This window comes from Pungitius pungitius, chromosome 8 (genome assembly GCF_949316345.1).
Source record: "Pungitius pungitius chromosome 8, fPunPun2.1, whole genome shotgun sequence".
Lineage (NCBI taxonomy): Eukaryota > Metazoa > Chordata > Actinopteri > Perciformes > Gasterosteidae > Pungitius > Pungitius pungitius.
The window spans coordinates 3,238,296-3,258,256 of record NC_084907.1 but is presented as its reverse complement, the minus strand read 5'-3'; the positions used below and the strand labels follow the sequence as shown (position 1 = coordinate 3,258,256).

At 48.4% G+C, this 19,961-nt stretch overlaps 1 protein-coding gene across 2 annotated transcripts; it reads right to left on the bottom strand.

Moving 5' to 3' along the window:
- Positions 1–1,108: 1,108 nt before the first annotated feature.
- On the bottom strand, positions 1,109–19,257 carry pmepa1 (prostate transmembrane protein, androgen induced 1). 2 transcript variants are annotated; one of them, XM_037490740.2, is made up of 5 exons: positions 18,738–19,257; positions 2,873–3,027; positions 2,484–2,537; positions 2,006–2,406; positions 1,109–1,806 (listed from the first exon to the last, which is right to left on the bottom strand). In XM_037490740.2, the coding sequence occupies exons 1-5, from the start codon at positions 18,832–18,834 to the stop codon at positions 1,506–1,508; spliced, it is 1,008 nt and encodes a 335-aa protein (XP_037346637.2). In that variant the 5' UTR covers positions 18,835–19,257; the 3' UTR covers positions 1,109–1,505. The 2 variants fall into 2 exon arrangements, with proteins under 2 accessions (XP_037346637.2, XP_037346638.2); XM_037490741.2 differs by lacking the exon at positions 18,738–19,257 and adding an exon at positions 4,865–5,168.
- Between the last annotated feature and the right edge of the window lie 704 nt (positions 19,258–19,961).

Sequence of the window (19,961 nt, the reverse complement as noted above, 5' to 3'; positions counted from 1 at the left end):
CTGCGTCAGGGTGACATCACCGGGGGGGACACACCATGTGTGTGTCTGTGTGTGTGTTGCATTACAGAGGTGAGGGCTGGCGATCTGCATGGGTTCTCTCTCTCTCTCTCTTTCGCTCTCTCTCTCTCACTCTCTTCTCGCAGGATAAACAAAGAAAATGACAATAAAAAAAGGATCAAAAGCTCGACTCTCCCGTCTCCGCTGATGACATCACACCCCGTCGTGATTGGCTCAGACATCTGTTTGATGGGACGAAGTCTGATGGACGGGTGCGTGCGCGGCTCACTCGCTGGAGCTTTGGGATTGGCTGACAATGCGGCCAATGGGATGAGAGCTACGAGCAGAGCTTCTGATTGGACGCTGACTGCCGGTTGGCTCGCGGGACTCCGAGCTTTTGCATAAATTAGGATTTATCAGGTTTCAATGGTAACGGTTGATTTGACGGCGGATCCGGGTCCGTGAAAACTGGAGTCAGACTCGACCCCGTCCCGATGCGCCGCGCGCACAGACCCCCTGGTGAGCCTCTGGGACACAGATCTTTTCACAATAAAAGTCTCCCCCACACGTTCCAATCTTGCGCATACTACAAAATAGTGCAATTCTTTTCAGCAATTATATAAATAACTTGTAAATTCGTGCTCTTAGTTCGCATACGTATGTCTGTCTTTCTGTGTGTGTCTGTGTGTGTGTACTCAAAATGTAACACGTACCAATACGTATGCGGCCAAAAAAGTTCAGAGTGAAAGTCGGCACGCCAACAGATTAATGATGTTTTCTTTCTCTAAAACTAGACAACATATAACAACAGAAGAAGAAAAAGCATCTTTACAATACAAATCTATCTAGTTTAGAAAAATACCCTTTTACTTTCTGTTGTCTCTCTCGTCACTCATATTGCGGTCTTGAACTTTGTGCAAACCTTCTTCAGGTAACGACAAACAAAACAAACTTTCAAAAGGATTCGATGCGAACAACTGCGGCGCCGTTTAGTCGCTGTAAGGCAGAACGACAATTAGCTCTGTGCTAACAGCGCTAAGCTAACCACGTCGCTACGCTCTCTGGAAATACCCTGACGTGGCGACGGGCCCCCGTGATGCGGAGAGAAAAAAAAAAAAAACACAACCAACAAACAGGCAGGAAGTTCTAAAGAAACAAACAGAACGAGTAAATATTTATAAGAGTTGGATGAAGTTCGATCAGTCAGACGGAGGAGGAGCTTCGCGTCCTCTGACATCACCGGCGCGGGTTCGTCTGAAGTGCTTCCTCTCAACAGGGATGAGAGGCCGCGGAGCAGGAAGTGCCAATGTTTCTCACCGGGAGTTCTTTACCCCCACTGCTCCCCGCGGCCCATCGCAGACCGCTGACCTCACGCCAAATGCCACCAACGCCATCCAGGCCTTTCGGCCATTTTTACCCTTTCGCCCCGGTAGTTCCCCTCCGGCTGCTGCTGAGCGCTTCCTGAGCAGGGCGACAGATCCAATCCTCGGGAGGAGGAGGCGGGACCGTCAGACTTGCTGGGGCTTCTGGGATTTCTCCTTGGTATTCTTCGCGCTTGCGCTGCCCGGGCCGGCCCGCTGCTGGGGCGGCGGGCGGAGCAGGCCGTGTATGAGCGAGGACGGGGGCGGGGCCGACGGCGTCCGATGGCCGTGGCTGAGGGAGGTTGGGTGGTAGTAGTGGCCGATCACCTCGCTGTAGGTCGGGGGGGCCCCTTCCACCCGAGGGCCCTGCTTGTGATGGCGGGACGAGGCCTCCTGGGCCTCCAGCACGCTGACGCCAGAGTGGACGCTGGGGGGAGGGGCCTGCAGACTGAAGGCAAAAACACATGGGGGCCGGAGGTTAAGACAGGTGGGAGGCGGGTGTAGGGTCGTGAGATGATAAAAGGAGGCTTCACTGTAAGCCCCGCCCCTTAAAAAGACACTGGAAGCTAACTGAAGACGGGTCCTTGTGGTTGTGCAGCGAGTCCCTTAAATGCCCCCCCTCCCCCCCAACACCTGTCTGTGGTTACCTGGCCTGCAGACAGGAGCTGGCCCTGTTGATGGGGTGCGAGTCGAACACCGTCCGGTTGGGCGGCGCTCGGACCGACTCGCGGTTCAGCTCCATCTGTTGCTCCGGGTCCCGGAGCTGCAGGGTGCAGGGTCCCTGATAGGGGGGGGGCTCCTCCCCGTCCGACAGGCAGATGGTGGGGGGGAGATCAATGAGGCTCTGGGGCAGGTAGGGGTAGGTCGGCTGGAAGCGACTCGGGGCGTACGTGTGCTGGAAGCGCTGGGACTGGAGCGGAGGCCCGGACTGGGTCTGGGTCTGGGTCTGGGACGGGGTCTGGGACTGGGTCTGGGACTGCTGAGGCTCCCGCCGCATGTAGGACGGGTGGACCCCTCTGTCGGGAGGGCGGGTGTTGTACACCTGGTGCTGTTGGGAGGAGAGACACCCGATTAGTCCAACGTCACACCCGTGTCACAGTGAGGTCCACTGGTGACGTTACTCACCTCGTTCAGACTGCTGGTCGTCCCCGTTGTCTCAGAGGAACAGAGACTCCCCTCCTGAGGGAGAGAGGGGGGGGGGGGGGGGCATCTCTTTAAGTTGATCTATTCAGTCGTCTCATTTATACCCGTAATAAATGCATTTTATTTAATTTCCACAATTTTAGACCCAATTTTACAACAACTTCTCCATCCTTAGAACTAAAAAAATAGATGAATCCTTCATCTTTGAACTTTGAGATCTTCAGGTTGCAATGTCAACACATATAAAGTATTATGAGACCACCTGTTCTATCTAATCACTCTTCCAGCGCCCATCTCTTGTCAGATCCAATATAGAAAACCACATCTGGATCCACTCCACACACACCGGGGGGGCGAGGACACACACTTACGTTGGCCAATGGCAGGTGTCTCCTGCGAGCGGGGGCGTGTCCGGACAGGAGGGAGCGCGCCGATAGGCGGTAGTGGTTCAGCAGACAGGTGATGACCACCACCATCACCATCATCACCACCACGATCACCAGGATCTGGACGAACTCCAGCTGGGCTGCAGGGACACAGAGAGACACACGCCAGGTTAGTCCCAGGCCTGCTGTGAGAAAGGAATGACCCCCCCGCGGTGATGTCACAGTGATGTCATCGGGCGCCTTCAACAGAGGCCGCTGAACAGAGTGTGCAGTCGGATGGGAAGACTCCATCCTGTTGTGTTGTGGGAAGCATAGGATTTGGGTTTTCGGGGGAAACATGTGACTTTATTAAAGTCAGTAGGAAACACTTTGCTTTTAGTGTTACTTCATCATTTAACAAAAGGCTTCATCAGAATAACGTTTATTACGTTTTTCAAAGGAATTCGCTTTGGTGTTAACAAAATAAGAGAAAAAAAGGTTCAGTTCAGCAAAAAATCTAGAAATTAATAACGCAGTAGAATAAATACAAATATGAGGAATATTCTTTAAATAAATACTAACCAACATTTAGAATGATAATTAATATAAAGTAACAAATAGAAATAAAATTGGAACAAAAAAGGAAAGCTATTGTAGATAAATCCAAAAAAAGATTTGAAATTTCTGTTTATTATTTTAAAAGGGTTTAAAGTTTAAATCAAACAACACGGTTTGTATGTTTCTGAGAAAAACGAAAAGCTTTCAGACAAAGTCCAGACACACATGTCGTCCTCAGGAGAGGTCACACACACACACACACACACACACACACACACACACACACACACACACACACACACCAGACTCACACAGGGCAACCTTTGTTTAGAGGCAGTCTGCCCGTACGCCCCCCTCCCCGAGGCCCCTCCCACCCACCTCCTGCACCCTAACCCCCACCCACACCGCAGCAGTTTCTCACACTTTTGTTTTTTTCAAAAGGAGCAGGCGGAGGTCAGGGCCACGTCAGCTGGAAGAACATGAAGTAGCCTGCAGACACACAAACACTCACACACACACACACACACACAAACGCTGCAGACCGGTCGTCAGACAGTTCACACCAGTTCTCACACTCTGGTTGTGTTCCTCTGAGCAGCTGACTATGACACAACGCCAGGGGACACGCAGACAGTCAGGTGACCCCCCCTCCTCCTCATCGTTTCATAACCTTTTGATGAATTCAACCATTCATTCTGAGCTCCTCTGAAAACCCAAAAGTGACGAGAGAGACTTCCCAAACACGAAAGAGAGCGAAATATGAGCCGGACATGAAGGACATGAAGCACATGAAGGACATGAAGGACACACTAGAGAAGACAACACAGCAGCTACATGCTGGAAATAACTTCACAAGCACTTGAACTTTGGCTCAAAGACACTTCTACATCAGGATGGTGAAGCCGACCTCCTGAGCAGCTCGAACACTCTGAGGTCCCACAACTATACAGCATCTCATCACTACTAGTCAATAAGTCATTTTCTCATGGTTATAGAATAGTTATAAGGCATTTGTAAGGACATCATGGGTTGCCATGGAGACAACGAAACTCTCTGGCCCCTCTTCATCCTCCTCCAGGAGAACGTGTCCAATAATTCCAGAATCCATTCATCAATTCCAACATGTCAATGAGCAAGCGAGGTTTATGAATGTGTTACTTTCAAGTAAAACCGGAGGATGATTCACAACCTGGCAACCCAAAACGTGTTCTCATCATCACGCCTCCTCAACGCCTTCTGTTGAAGCTATATATATATAAATATATTCAATTCATCGAGGTTAAAATGAAATCGTGATCTTCTTCACCCTGTGGATGAACCACCTGCAGCTTGCAGGATTCTCTACTTCTAACCCACACGCATCCAATCAGGAGACAGCATCGATGTCCACCCGTCCAGAGTGAAACTGGAGACGGACGTTGTGTTGATGATGAGACTCACCGCACAGCTGCGCCTGGACACAGTTGTCATGGTTGTGGCCGCCTGACGACGGCTGCATACTCCCTCGCTCCCGATGAGATATCTATAGATCTAGATCTATAGATCTATAGATATCTAGATGAATAGATATCGATATGTTTGTATTCCTGAGACGATAATAATTCGAAAAATAAAAGAAAGTTTTAAAAAATTCTTCTGAGTTACATGACGAGGCTCCGACACGGTGTGTGTCCACACACACTCTGAGGGTCCCACACGGTGTGTGTCCACACACACTCTGAGGCTCCACACAGCCTGCTCGTCAACTTCTTCCCACTGCACATTCCCACACTCTGGACACACACAGCACACACACAATAGCTGTGAACAAAAGGGGTCAGTGTGTGTGGGGGAGGAGGGGAGGGGGGGGGGGTGGTGGAAGCGTCTGGGAGACGCAGATGGGTCAGAGGGACGGACAGAATAATGATGAGAGGGAGAGAGAAAGGGAGGGGGAGGGATCAGTGCAGATCAATACCATCAATGTTAAGTAATAAAGTTTCAAAGTCCATTTTCTCCAAATAGATCAAATCTCACAAGAAAAAAGATAATCTTAATCATAATTTATGTTGAGTGTGATATTATTATTATATATATACATATAATAATAATTACTAATGGACCATCGCCCAGTGGCGCCTCCTTATATCCACTTCAAATATCTAAAGACCCAAATTTAAGATCAGCTGGTTCATGAAAACCAGGGAGTTCAGTAAAGGTGTAATGTGTGAACTGCTGCTACACACACACACACAGACACACACACACACACACTGTGGGACTGAGTACACAATCAGTCACATGGTTCTACTTCACTTTCCTTCATGGTTTGAAAGAACAGAAGGTGAGAAAAATGATCTTTGTTATTATATTCATATGAAAAGGGGAGGAAAGGATGAAGTGAAGGAATCAAGGAGAGGTGCTGAGCAACAAGAGGGATGGGGGAAAATAACCCACACGCGCACACACACACGCACACACACACGCACACAAGGAAAGATAAACAGACTAAAATAATGAAACCTAAACAGATCACATTCCTCTTCTGGTCTTGGAGAAGTGTTATTATTAAAGGCAAAAGGGAACAGACACTTAAACACACACGATGCCAGCCTCGCCCTCCGTGCGTGTGTGTGTGTGTGTGTGTGCGTGTGTGTGTTTGACAACAGCTTGTCTGTCTCTCTGTTCCATCAGCTGGTGCTGAACTCCAAACACTCCCACGGCTCCTTCTCTCCTTTCCTTCCCTCCACTCTCCTTTCCTTCCCTCCACCGTCCTTGCCCTTCGTCCTCTCTCTTCTCGTCTTCACTCAAACGCAACAAAACCTTCGCTGCCTTGCTGTGGACAACTATGAGAACCAGGAAGACGTTTCTCCTCTGCAGCGAGGTGGTTTCCCTTCATAGCTGCATTATGGAGTCTAATGGACCGGGGCCCCCGCCTCCCTCGTCACGTGATCTGCTAATCTGACGCCCAGGTGTTGGAAGAGAGAATAATATAGTATTGGTCCAGCGCTTATTAGGAAGGAAAAGTCGTATTGTTCAACACCTCTGAATAAGCATCACGAGGAATGAATGCGCCGCGTACTCCGCCCCGCCCTTTCCCGTTCAGACCTTTTTGGCGTGACGTGACTCATGGTGGATGCTTTCGGGCCAAAGCACGGCTCGCCGTAGCTCTGCTCCTTCGACGCCGGGCCAAGCTCCGCACTGTGAGCTCAGATCAGAACAAAGTGTGCTCTGCAGCTCCTTGCACTGACTACGTTTGGCTCCCCTCGCCTGCAGGTCGGCAGTCAGTCGGGGGTTTTTTTTGGCCGCATCGGGGGGGGGGGGGGGGGGAAACGCCACGATACCTTCGGCCCTCCGCACTTCTGACCACTTTCTTTGTCTCCTGTAAACGCCCCAACTTCACGGAGACGTTAATACGACAGAGGTCAGCCCTGTAGTCCAAAACCAAAGATTTAAAAAAAAAAAAACACCCCTCCCTCCGTGGGGGTGTCTAGACGGGAGGAGGCCGCGAGCCAGGCAGACACTCTACGGTTCATCCGAAGCAATTAGCTCATTTGTCATCCGCTGCCTGCTCTCCGTCTCTCCTCCTCCTCCTCCTCCTCCTTGTCTTGCATTCAGCTAAAGGTCACAGGCGGTCATTGCCGAGTCAAATGGCTCGGGGAGAGCAGACAGATTGAGAGGTGGTAGAGGCGGGGGAGGGGGGCAGGGATGAAGCAAACAGAGTGGGAAGGAAGGAAGGAAGGTGGGAGTGGAGGCAGAGGAGGGGATGCTGGAAGTCAATCCGACGTGTCTAAATACGCTGGATGGAGAAATGAGCAGCGGAGGGAAGGAAAGGAGGATGAAAAACTAAACGAGTGACACAGAAACCTATGAGGGAACGAGGGAGAAAGGAAACGGCTCCAAAGAGGTGGACGCAAAGGGGGGAGAGAACGGTACAAGAAGGCTGGAAGAGAAAGAAGATTAATGACGGAAAAGAGAAGAACAAAGGGAGCCGAGGAAGGAGAAAAAGGGCAGGAAGGGAGAGAGGAGCTTATGCCCCCCCCCCCCCCCACCCCCCCACCCCTTTGCCTTCTCAGTCTCGGGATGACTCGACAGTCTGGGTAGTCAGAAATAGCCCAGACAGCTGTGTGTGTGTGTGTGTGTGTGTGTGCGTGAGAGAGAGAGAGAAAGAGAGAGAAAGTTATAGGTCGTAGGTGCACAGTTTGCTTGCTTGCCAATTTCCATGAGAAAAGCAATATGGGTTGGAAGAGGGGGGCACATGCACACACACACACACACACACACACACACACACACTCCATTGACTTTGGAAGCCACAGTCATGGTGCAACCAACAAGTGTGGGAACTTTGGTCCACAAAACTCCCACTATTGGTTTGAACAGTGGGAAAATGGAGATGTGTGTGTGTGTGTGTGTGTTGGGGGGGGGGGGGGGGTCAATTATCATCCCTTCCTGTTTCAATCCGTCTCCTTCTTTCTCGTCTCTCTATGTTCTGTCTGCCGTGTGATAAATAAATGACACATTTTTGACTCATTAACACTGTATAGCCATAAAGTCCCCCCCCCCCCCCCGCGCCTCTGCCACATGAGCCAACCAGTACACGGCATACTAGGACACACTGGGACACTGCTTCGTTCCAGGGAACATCCACGTTCAACACTCTCAGTTCACCCGAGTGACACCGAGGGATTTTATTGTGAAAGGTTAGCAACAACAGACGTGTGCTCTGCCCACATATTAATATATTGTTTTTATTATTATTGGTGGAACAGCTGATTGGGGGTCGAGTTTGAGGAGCACTTCCTGCATCGCTGGGCAAACTCATCTGAACATCCTTTCAATTTGGTTCACTTTCCGAACATCTTAAAAATGCCCTTCTCCGGAAAAGGAGTAAAAGCACAAAGCGGAGCCGTGTGTGACGGACACCGAGTTTTAATGTAATAAAGCAAATCAAACTGAAATAGACGATGACATCACAAACACTGGTCACATGGAGACAAAACCCAAGACCAAAGCAGGCAATACATCCAGTGCTGTAACAGACGCACATTAATGTTCACAAGGGAAAAAATGAGAGGGCCTAAAGTCCAACAGAAATCAGTAAGAGTCGCACACACACACACACACACACACACACACACACACACACTGGTCCTCTGTGTACTGGCTGACCTGCAGAGCATTCTGTCTGAAACATATGAAAATCAAACCTCATTATGAGGTGCTTGTCTGGCTCTGTGAGTGTGTGTGTGTGTGTGTGCGATGCTCATTAGAATTCTACCCAGAGGGAGCTAGACTACCCCTGTCGTCTCGCACCCCCACACACGCATGCACACACACGCACACACACACACACACACACACTCAGTCCTCTTCACACAGACGCACACACTGTTCATTTGAATGTGAAAGAAAGAGGGAAGTCAGATGGAGCACATGCAGAGGGGTGTGTGTGTGTGTGTGTGTGATGGCTGTGGTCCAATGTGGTACTAGACATGACAATAATCATTAACAGTCTCACATGGTGGGTGTGTATATGCGTGTATATACCAGTGTAATTGTGTCCTTGAGCCAAAGCGTTTCCATCTTAAACCTATGTCACATTAATCTTTATCACGTATCCTCCAAGGTTAGCGATTAACATCCGTTTAAAACTGCATTCAGAGCTTCAAATGAGGATTTATGTTGTCAATAAATAAAGAATAAACTGGATCGGTGTGTCTGTTGGGTCCAACCAGCCAAAGAAGAACATTGTCCTTCCTGGAGCCGTTTCATTTACTTGTTGGACACGTTGAAGGCTGTGGTTGTTGTATTTAAGCAATTATGTACGAGCTGTACTTTATCGTCCAATGATTGAAGAGTGCGGGGGGGTTGATCAAAACTGTTCATGACGTCCACCTTAATTGTATATTGTATATTGCAATTAGAGCACACTTACTTAATGTAAGTGTGCTCTAATTGCAATGGCTTCCTTTTTTATTTTTATTTTTGAATTTTCTCTTATCTTAAACTTTTAAACAGCAGAAAACTTTAGTAAGCATAACATAAAAAGGGTCCAAAAGCTCAGGTCGAGGCTGCCTCAACAAAAGTGTTCTAAAAGTTTAAAAGAGACCTTCAGCATTTTTATCTTCTTCAGGGATCATTAAATGACAAAGAGCGAGTCCAAAACATATTCGAGGACAAATCGATGTGTGTGTGTGTGTGTGTGTGTGTGTGTGTGTGTGTGTCAGACGTGTTGTTCCTGTCCAAACAAGTTTTTCTATTAAACCAGAACCAGCTCTGCCAGACATTAGACACACACACACACCTGGCCAGACACAACAATGTCTGAGTGCTTTGAATGTCTGACCCTTTGTGTGGTTGTGTGTGTGTGTGTGTTGTTGTGTGGGAAAAATCAATTCCACATTAATAAACAACGGTAATGAATTGAAATCCCGTCTCACTGTGGCTACAGTTTAGTGTGGTGTGTGTGGAAAACGGGTCAATATTCTGAATGATGCTAATGTATCACACCGACATGGCTCATGCTCTGTGTGTGTGTGTGTCTGTGTGTCAGAGACCGGCCGCTGAACAAAGGGGACACCGATTCTAACCCGACGGGATTCTAACCTGCTGATGTTACCGTTGAGCAAGGCACCGACGCTTCAGTAGAAACACCTGGCTCAAAAAGGGATTCGAGCCGGAGGAAAACTCAAATCCCTTTTAGATCCTCCGCGTGAGTCAACTCGCCCTCTCCTGTGTGTGTGTGTGTGTGTGTGTGTGTGTAGGAGAAAGATAGCCACATCTTTAGACAAAACAAAAGTCTTCCGCAGAAACACAAAACAAGACCCGGCGGGACAAAGGCGTTCCAATGAAGCGCAGCGGGGAGAGGCTTCAGAAAAGGGAAAGGTCGCGCAGAGGGAGGCGCAATGAAGCCAAAATATTTAACCGTCTGCTCGAAAAAATAAAAAAACGCTGGCTTGAGAGGCCCTATTTTTTTTCCGCAAAAAAGGTTACGCACCTGGTGAGTCTGTTTCTCGTCCCGCTGACCTTCCCGTGAACTCAAGTCGGCGGCCGACCTTGACTGAAGTCGTCGGCATTTCTTTCCAGCGTCGCTGTCAGAGATGTTTATCGCGAGCGGCTCCGTGGATGAGTAACGGAGGTTTAATGGATGGATGGCCAAACAGGCTGAGAAGCTGGCAGCGTGCCCTCGGGGGGGGGGGGGGGGGGGGGGGGGGGGGGGGAAACGAGACGGGCCCCATGTGTCCATATAAATGTGTACGTGTGTGTGTGTGTGGGGGGGGGGGTGGTGCTGGACAAGGTGTGGAATTTGCCAAGAATCTGTCAGCTCAGGTGTGTTTATAATTTATGATTTGAATTATTCCTGCATTGAGACCCTCCCTCCTGTTTGTATGGTGCACACGCACACACACACACACACACAAACAACGAGCAGACATTTTTAAAGCTCCTCAAACTTCCTCTTCTTTGGAATCTCACAAAGAGAAAAGTCTTTTCTCAGCAGTTGAGTTGAAGGAGACGTTTCTTTTGGATGAGTCCGACGCCACAATGATGCAACAGAAATATTGTTCAAAAGCCTGATGAGATTTTACTTTTTTTATATTTTCTTTTTGGTCCGTAATCATCATCATCATCATCATCATCGGTAAAGACGTTTGTCCATTTGTTGATTTTCATTCTCACTTTGAATCACCAGGACCCTCCTTCAGACGTGATCTCAGCCACGAGGAACATGAATGAACAAACAATGTCCTCTTGGCCCCAAAAGCATGAAATGGATTTGACTATTTGGGTGTTGTTGTAGTCTGCATCTCTGTCTAGACACAACACAGCATGTGTGTGTGTGTGTGTGTGTGTGTGAGGGGTTGTTAACGTTGACGCGGGTTTGGAAAAATTGTGTTGTGTCTGAGCTTTTTAAGTAGTAGAAAGAATAATAATCTTTTTTTCTGTGATATGAACAGAGAGTTGGGGTCAGGGTGTGTGTGTGTGTGTGTGTGTGTGTGCGTGCGTCTTTATGGATGCAAATGTTGTGGTCCCAGCTGTTTCCTGCGAGCCTGGGAGCAAAGTGAGGCAGACGCAGTCTTCAGTTTCAGTCTGTGTGTGTGTGTGTGTGCGTGTCTGTGTGTGCATGTGTGTGCAGGGTGTAGCCTCGCGGTCATGAAGGAGCAGGTCATGTGTGTGTGTGTGTGTGTGTGTGTGTGTGTGTGTGTGTGTGTTGGGGGGGTGGGGTGGGGGGTCCGTCTGTGTCTCTTGTCTAGACTCAGGACCAGCTGACTGAATGACGACTCATAATGTGTGTGTGTGTGTGTGTGTGTGTCACTGTGTGAGGAGCGCGTCGGCAGATATAGGATCGATAACTTAAACTCTTTCCATGTCAATATGTCAAATAATGAAATTCTCTAGAGTGCTTCTAGAGTGAACTCAACGCGTGCTGATAATTCTGCTCTAATGCGTGCTCTCGTTCTGTTAAACTATTAAATGGTTTTACTCAAAACATTTAGGTTTCTCACCCAAAAACTACATTTTACAAGATTGCATTTGAACACATCATGATGAAGCAATAATTACTGCTGATATTTGTTGAGCTTGTCATAATAAAACCCTTTTAGGTGTCGATCCCTAATCTGCAATCTATGGAACAAGTAAATGAAACTGGTCTCATGCTTCCTGAGTTTAGATGTTTCAACCAAACAAAAGCGTGAAGATGAGGCTCATAGAAATGTTACAGATTCACAGATGCACACACACACACAAAATTCAGTCATCACCATTGTGACCCCCCCCCCCCCCCCCCCCCCCACCCGCCCGCACTCCCTGTCTTCTCCTGCCCTGACCCCTGACCTTTGCCCTCCCAGGCACCCAGAATGCCTCACTTCACTCCGTCTCGCTGCAGATGCACAGCCATGTTGGTTTCATATGCAAAATGAAAGCACACATCAAGACAACAAGCATTTGCATACATCTGAATATCCACGAGTCAAGTACTCGTGCAGGCCTGCTCAGACAACTCTCTCTTATTTATTGTTGCCATCAGGCGGGTTCATACATATATCTTTTACACATAGTATCAGACATTTTATTCAGTTGGAGATGAACTCAAACATCTTACATTTTATTTTTAGTCATCATCCATCCAACGTCTCCCATCGGACTGAACTTCCTGCAGCACATTGTGGTTTGGACCAATTCACGTCAGACTACAAACATTTCATGTCACGAAGCCAACTGGCAGCAAAGCCCGGCTCGGACCGCTTCCTGGTCACTTGATTTATCCAACACTTTGGCTTTGGACCAAAGAAACCTTTCCACCCGACGGTCACCAAAGCAACTCCAAAGAAAAGGGTATTTTCATCTCACAAAAATAAGTGATTTAACTCTATTCCACAAGAACTTACTGGGTAAACTGAAGGCATCAACACAAATCATTCAGAAAGTACACCATCCTTCAACCACTTCCCCTTTGTTTAGGTCGAATCGACATAAAAAAAGACCACAAATATAGAAACGTAAGAACCAGACACGCAAAAAACAAGAGAGGATCTATTAGACAGTCGTCGCCCTCAGACGCTCTCTGTGTGGACCTTTCCTCACTTCAGACTAATTAATGGGCCAACGTGGAGCTACGAGGGGCCTCGGCTGAACACTGTCTTGTATGCAGATTATATGCGGAGAGCGCAGACGCACACAAACACACACACACACACACACACACAAACACACAACCCCCAAAGTGACGATGACCTTGACCCATAGACGCACACTGCTGCCTGCATCTACATATGCATATACCAGCATGAGGACACTCGCCTTGTTTCATGGTTTCCGTGTTGTTGCCGTCTAGACCAGGAAGACAATGAAGGGCTCAGCGGTTGAATGTGAGGCACGAGGGAAGAAGAAAAAGAAAGGAGGGGAGTAAGGGAAAAAGGGAGTAAGGGAAAAAGGATGTGAGCAAGGAGGGAAGGAGATCAGCAAGAAGCTTTAAAGGACAAAGAGGTGCTGGAAAGACATTAGAGACAGTAGAAAGTACACAGTTAAATTTATATACATATACTAATAGGTATTTAATAACATAGAATTGTATTTTTTAGTTTGGCATTATTGGGGTTTATAAATCCTACAGTACCCATGAGCCTACAGAACAAAACACGTTTAAAGCAACTCTGAGAAGGTCTGGTGTTGGTTTTGGCGGCCACTGTGGACAGAAGTGGTAGTGTTTCCCAGCGGAGGAGTCCCTGCAGGAAACCGCAGCGGGGCGTGAGCCTGGAGCACCCCGCAGACGATAGAGAATATCTTCTGGGACAAATTACCGCGCGCTCATCTACCACGAGGATTAAAGCCCTTCCGGCTGGGGACAATGCCAGCTGTCAATCTGAGAAAAAAAACGAACCCAACACAAAAGGCCGAGTTTGATCCGCACGGCGTTCCGTCAACGCGCACTTTATCTGCGGCGAGGAAAAGCAGATCCAGAGCAGAATCCATCCCTTTTCTTATGTATAATTATGTTCTATCCTCATAAGATAGTACCTAATCCTCAGCCGACTATCACAACATCAGCCTCGGAAATACCCGAAGACAGGAAATGAAGGGACGGACGCAGGCTGACGTGCACGCACGGACTTCTGAGCGGGCCAGACAGAGAGAGGTTTACATAATATGTCCAGGAGGACCGCCAGAACCGACTCGGTCATTTAATTTCCATGAGTCACTGAGTGAGGGAGAAGAAGAAAAGGGACGCAGCGAGAGACTGACCGGAGGAGAATAAAGACAACCAATCAATGAGGACTAAAAGACAAGAGACGAGAGACACCACCCGCCGGCCCTGACGGAGTCAAACTCTGGTTTCGGGTTTTGGGTTTGTTGAAGCGTCTCTCCCTTAAGCACAGCCATGGAATCCATCCAATGAGGCTTTTCAGCTGCTTGACTTGAGTGTTTCCAAGTCATGCTCCTCCATAATTATATTCCACTGCATTTCAGAGGCAGATTAATACAAAAGATAATCAACAAATGAATTGGGTTGAATTATCACTGATTAAAGGAGCCAGCGGTAAATACTAAAAGGATCTCCGTCCTTACCCAACCAATAGCATTAAAATAATGATTTTTTTTTGGTGGTGAAACGGAGCCACGTTGAATTCAGCTAAAGTATTACAGGCAATCCTCATTGTAAAAATATGCAAACGAGAGCTGCATCAATGCTTTCAGGTCGCTGAGCCAATATAATGCAAAGTGGTCCACAATAAATCTGTTTTAAAATGTGCAAGAGGAGAGCTAGCAACGGTGCTAATTATCGAAGATTCTGTAATATCAATAATCAGCCATCGGTATCATGGCAAATTACTACACCACGTAAGCGGTGCTTCTATAAAAGTTCTATTTGCTCCCTTTGTTTCCGCTGATCCAATCCAGGACTCCGAACCATGACTAAATTGGATTATTGATATTAATCTATCAATAGATGCCACACATTCCACCATGACAAAACAGGAAAACTCGGGACGCCGCCGAAAGGATCCGTATTCAAAAAAAAAAAAAGATGGTGTTCTTGTTTAGTTAACATCATCTGTGTGTCACATGGCAGCTGCAGCGCCGGAGCGGGACGTTTGTGACACATGACGGTGAAGGAGTGACACATGGCGGTCACAAAGCCGGATGTGACTCTTTCATATTTTCAAGATAAATAGGAAGTCAACATGTTGACTGTTGACAATTTCAAATGTAAAAGCCCCATTCAGCATAAACTAGAAGCACAGGCTGTGGTGTGTGACACCAGCAACATTAGCAGAACGTTTTTAATATGTTAAATACGTAAAATATGACTCGTCTAAGCTCACTTCATCACTATTATCAAATGTGAAATGCAATCTTGTCGCATGCTTAAGAACAGCTGTCTCCATTGGATGTTGTTTGGGTTCATGGAATACCTGGGACCACTCAGGTAGGGTGGGCGGCGACCTTTGTTACCACCTGTAGTTGATTGACGTGTCTCACGCTAAAAGGCCTCAATGGAAGTCTCGGAGCTTTAACCAAAGCATTATATCGTTTGCTGCCCTCCTCGTTTCAGGTCGGCTTCAACAAGTTGTCAACCAATACCACGATCGATACTGACCATCCCCTAAGCCCCGCCCACCGTCTCCCATCCCGCCACGGGTCTACAATAGGTGTTGGAAGGACGTAACACGACGTGTTGAAAAGATGACGCTAGAAGCTAACGCCACGGCTCAGAGCGCAGAAGTGAGTCCCCGCGTCCTCTAGCGGTGGAGAAAGGAGAAATTGGAGTTAAGGAACAACACTGAGTCATTGAAAAGCGAAAGCCCTTTGGCCGCTAGCGTAGCATAAGCATGCTAACGCAGGTTCATGCTACGCTAACGCACTGTCCTTTAAGTCGCAGCTGTTTTTGACTTCATTTTCCAACGATGAAAACTACCAAAAATAACAAAGCAGATTGAAATTAAATTAAACACAGATTCAAAAACAACTCTCAAGTAGAACTTCTTTGTCTTGCTCAACGGCACTCGAGTTGTTGCAGGAATCAAACTTGAGACAAATACAGGAATGTGTGATAACCAGAGAAAAAGCCCAGTCACAGAGCGTCCTCCAGTGTGTGTCACTCTCACCCACTTCAGGAACACTCTGACTCTTTTCCTCAAATTCAATTATCAAAATAAATAGCGCTATCCTCCAGCTGAACTCACGCGCACACACACACACACAACATTTGTGTTGGCTACAGGGGCAGACTGTGGAGGTGCCGGGGACTTGCCAGACGTGTAGCAACAAATGTTCAGGAAACCAATCTGCTGGGAGGAAACGATTCGTACGAACCGATACAAGCCATGACTTCACTGCGCCACACACACACAACGCACACACACACACGCGCAAAGGCTGGCCCCCGTGAGTAATGCTGATGTCATGTGCCTTGACTACCAATGTCTGCCGCTCAGAACAGATGTGCGTTTGCCTACATGCGTGTGTCACAGGTAAGTGTGAGTCTGCCGTCACGGCGCCAGCCCGGCCTGCTCGGACGCTGCGTGCAGAAATGCAACGTCATTCAGATCGCACAGACAGATAGGTATATTTTATTTTTATTTTGTGTTATCATCAGCTATCGAGGACATATCTATTTGTAATGGGACCAAATCCTAAGGAAACCTGTTTTTGACCAATTCGGTTTCCGTTTAAAAAATACAAAAAAGAAGTAACAAAACATTATACCCAACATTATACAGTGCTGCATTTGTAGCTATAGCTAACTACTTGGCTTTTGGGTTTCCACATAAGAAAATATTGATTACAGATCATTCTCATTTTATCATGTCTTTGTCGTTACTCAGAGTTTTTTCCACCCAGTTATGGATCTATTTTAAACATATTCCCAAGTAAAGACCCAGGGAAACCCTGTCTTTTTTTTATCACGTCTGCGTGGTGCTTTGATCACCTCACATGTCGAGTGCATAACGTGGATTATCCTGTTAGACTTCCCTCCACTGTGTCTTTCATCTCCTCCGTCTCACTCCGCTGCATAATGTCCCTTATTAGACTTAACCTAATCTGGCTTTCATACACAAACACGCCAATGCGCCACTGGTCTCAGCCTCGCAACCCGCTTCCTGCATCACCTCGGACACCATCTTCAATCCTTGTTTCCTGCTGATTTTGCTTAGTCTTTTTTCCCCCGACATCTTGTTCCTTTTTTTTTTTTCCTCCCAAGTTTTGACGCAGTCGTCGCCCTCTCTCCCCTCCTTTGGTCTGACTGCTTCCCTCCGTCTTTCTCCCAGACTAAACATCATGTCTGCTCTCAGACACAGGAATTGTGTGTGTGTGTGTGTGTGTGTGTCTGCCTGCCTGCATTCTTATCTTGTATTTCTGTTACAAGTCCAGGCAACTCTCCGCAGTTGGCTGAACGATTGCTATTACTTCTACTTCTACAAGCATCAGCATTCCACCTGTCTAGATTCCCGTGCACGTCCATGTTGCTGCTGGTCTCTTGACCTGGACGGGTGAGTCTCAGACCTCCGTCTTTCTGCGTGGTAAATGAATGACCGGTGAACGCAAACCCTTCGCACACACACGTGTAGGGGAGCGCATTGCTCACTGTGTCCTCACTGATTGTTGCTTCCAAATCAAACACAGGAAAAAAAACCCACAATGAGAGCCGTCGAAATGTCTGCACAGCTGTTCAAGATCATTTAGTAGAGCTCAGGTAAAAGGCACTGAGTAACACCTGTGTATGGGGTCTGCCAATAAACTTGGGAAGCTAAATTCTTGCTTCCAGTATAAATAAAAGTCCAAAACTAAACATGTTCAGTTCTAATAGTCCACTCGTGGTCAGACGGTCACCAAATGAACCTGTGACTCCTACGGCTGCTGTTCCTGCAGACTTTAGACAGCTGGACACGTTGGACTGGGGGAACTGGGAGAGGTGGACATTGTTTTCGTTGTCCACAGTTGAATCTTTCCTGGTTTCAGCTCAGATGTCTCAGTCGGTCCTGGTGGACGGACACGCACACACAGCTTTCGTGCGTGACCTTTGAGCATTTGGACCCGTCAGCATGGGGGCCCCTAAGTGGGAGTCGAACCCCTAACCCACCCGGGTTAGTGCATCGACCCCTCCCAGAAAAGAGAAACAGACGAACACACACACACACACACACACACACACATAAAGTATAAACATACCGCGCGCACACGCACACAAACGCAGGGATTTCCCGGATGCGACCACACACGACCAGTGCGCTCACGCGCACGGGGGCGCGCGCGCAGGCAGACGGCGGCTAGACAGACGTCTGGCTCCGCTTTGCTCGAATGACGAAGCAGCGGGTAAAGCCCGCAGCCCCGAACCCCCCCCCCCGAAAGAGCCGCTTTTTGCTGTTTCTCCTTCCTCGAACGGAGCGAGCGGCCCCGCACGAGACCAGAAGCGGAGACCGGAACGCGACCCGCAGAGAATGAAACTTAATTATCGGCCACACATCGAACAGACATCCGCCTTCACAAAAGAGGATGGAAGAAAAGGCGGAGGTTGAATCCCTGCGGTTCAAGTTCAGAATGGAATGGTTATTAATCACAAACGATCAAGTCTGATAATAAAGCTAATGTTAGCTAACTTATCCTCATAGAGGGGGGGGGGTAAACTCAAACTTACACGCAATAAATAACATGTCATGGATTAAAATGACAGCGACAATAAATAATAAAAGCCCGATATTATCAGCGGAAAAACCAGCGGGCTCGTGACGGTTGAAGCCGGTCACTCTGTAAGCTAGGTACCCCGGGGAGGGTCCCGGTCCCGGTGGGAGAGACGTCGGGGGTTAAAGAGGTGTAGAAAGTTACTTACTGATCTCCATGCTCTGGAGGGAGGTGAGGCGCTGGCAGTTACACGTGCAGGAGACATTGGCGGAGGTCGAGTTTAAAACACCCATCAAGTTCAACATGCAGAGCCCCCGGGACCAGGCATCGGCACTGCGGGCGAGGAAGACCCTCTGGGGTGGTTGTTGTGTGTGTGTGTGTGTGTGTGTGTGTGTGTCCGGGTGGGGGGGAGGGTGGGAGCGATAGGAAGGAGAGAAGTCCCATACAAAATGAACCAAAATTCTCCTTCTTCGCTGTGCTCTCCTCCTCCTCCTCCTCCTCCGTCCTCTCGCCGGGTTCCCTCCTCTTCCTCCGAGAGCGATCGATCGAGCCGAGGAGCGACTCAACTGCCAACGGACGTCTGGTCCTCTCTCTCTAGGTCTATGTCTCTCTCTCTCTCTCTCTCTCTCTCTCTCTCTCTAGGTCTATGTCTATGTCTCTCTCTCTCCCTCTCTCTATGTCTCTCTCTCCCTCTCTCTCTCCCTCTCGCTCTCTCTCTCACTTTAGGTCTATGTCTCTCTCTCTCTCTGGGCGAACGGCGCGTGAGGTGAATTGTTTCCCTGTCGGTTATTTTCGGTGTTTTTTGTGGCGCGTGTTGCGGTGTGAGCGTGTTTGTGTCACTTTTGTTTCTTTCGCGCGTGTTTGATGCGACGACGCGAGCTCGTGAGGCGTGAGGCTCGCGGGGGTCACGTTCGGGATGGATGGCGTCCCAACAGGCGAGTCGGGGGACTGAAGGTGCAGGGGGGGGGGGGGGGTCAAACAAACAGCCAGTGGAGACAGGGTCAGCAAAGGAGGCTCTCAGGCAAAGGGGGGGTTTGGGGGGGGGGGGGGTGTCGGTGAGCAACATCTCCCCAGGTGAGACGGTTCTCTGGGGCCTGAGGAGACGTGGAGGAGTCGTCTCTCGCTCTGCTCGGCACGGCAGCGATGGAGCTGGAGGCGACACCCAGCAGGAGGCTCTTCAATGTGCCAAACTAAATCGAATCAGGCTACAGACAACAACATGAAACGGGCTACACGAGTTGGCCTTCAGCAGCGTCTGCAGCAGCCTCGCAGTGGAATGAACACACAGGACACCTTCTGTAGTGTCAATATGTTCCAAAAAATAAAAGCCACCTTCTCCTTTCGCTTAAAACCTCAAGCAGCCTGTGGACGATGAAAAAGCTGACGTGTGTGTTTTTCGACCCTGGACATTATTTTCTGTTTCTGTGTCTAA

Excerpts from the sequence above, each read along its gene's own strand:
- pmepa1 (XM_037490740.2), bottom strand. The coding sequence starts at position 18,834 with ATGTTGAACTTGATGGGTGTTTTAAACTCGACCTCCGCCAATGTCTCC. Across the intron at positions 2,538-2,872 it reads GACACCTGCCATTGGCCAAC|GAGGGGAGTCTCTGTTCCTC; the intron begins GTAAGTGTGTGT and ends TCTCTCCCTCAG. Across the intron at positions 1,807-2,005 it reads AGCTCCTGTCTGCAGGCCAG|TCTGCAGGCCCCTCCCCCCA; the intron begins GTAACCACAGAC and ends TTTTGCCTTCAG.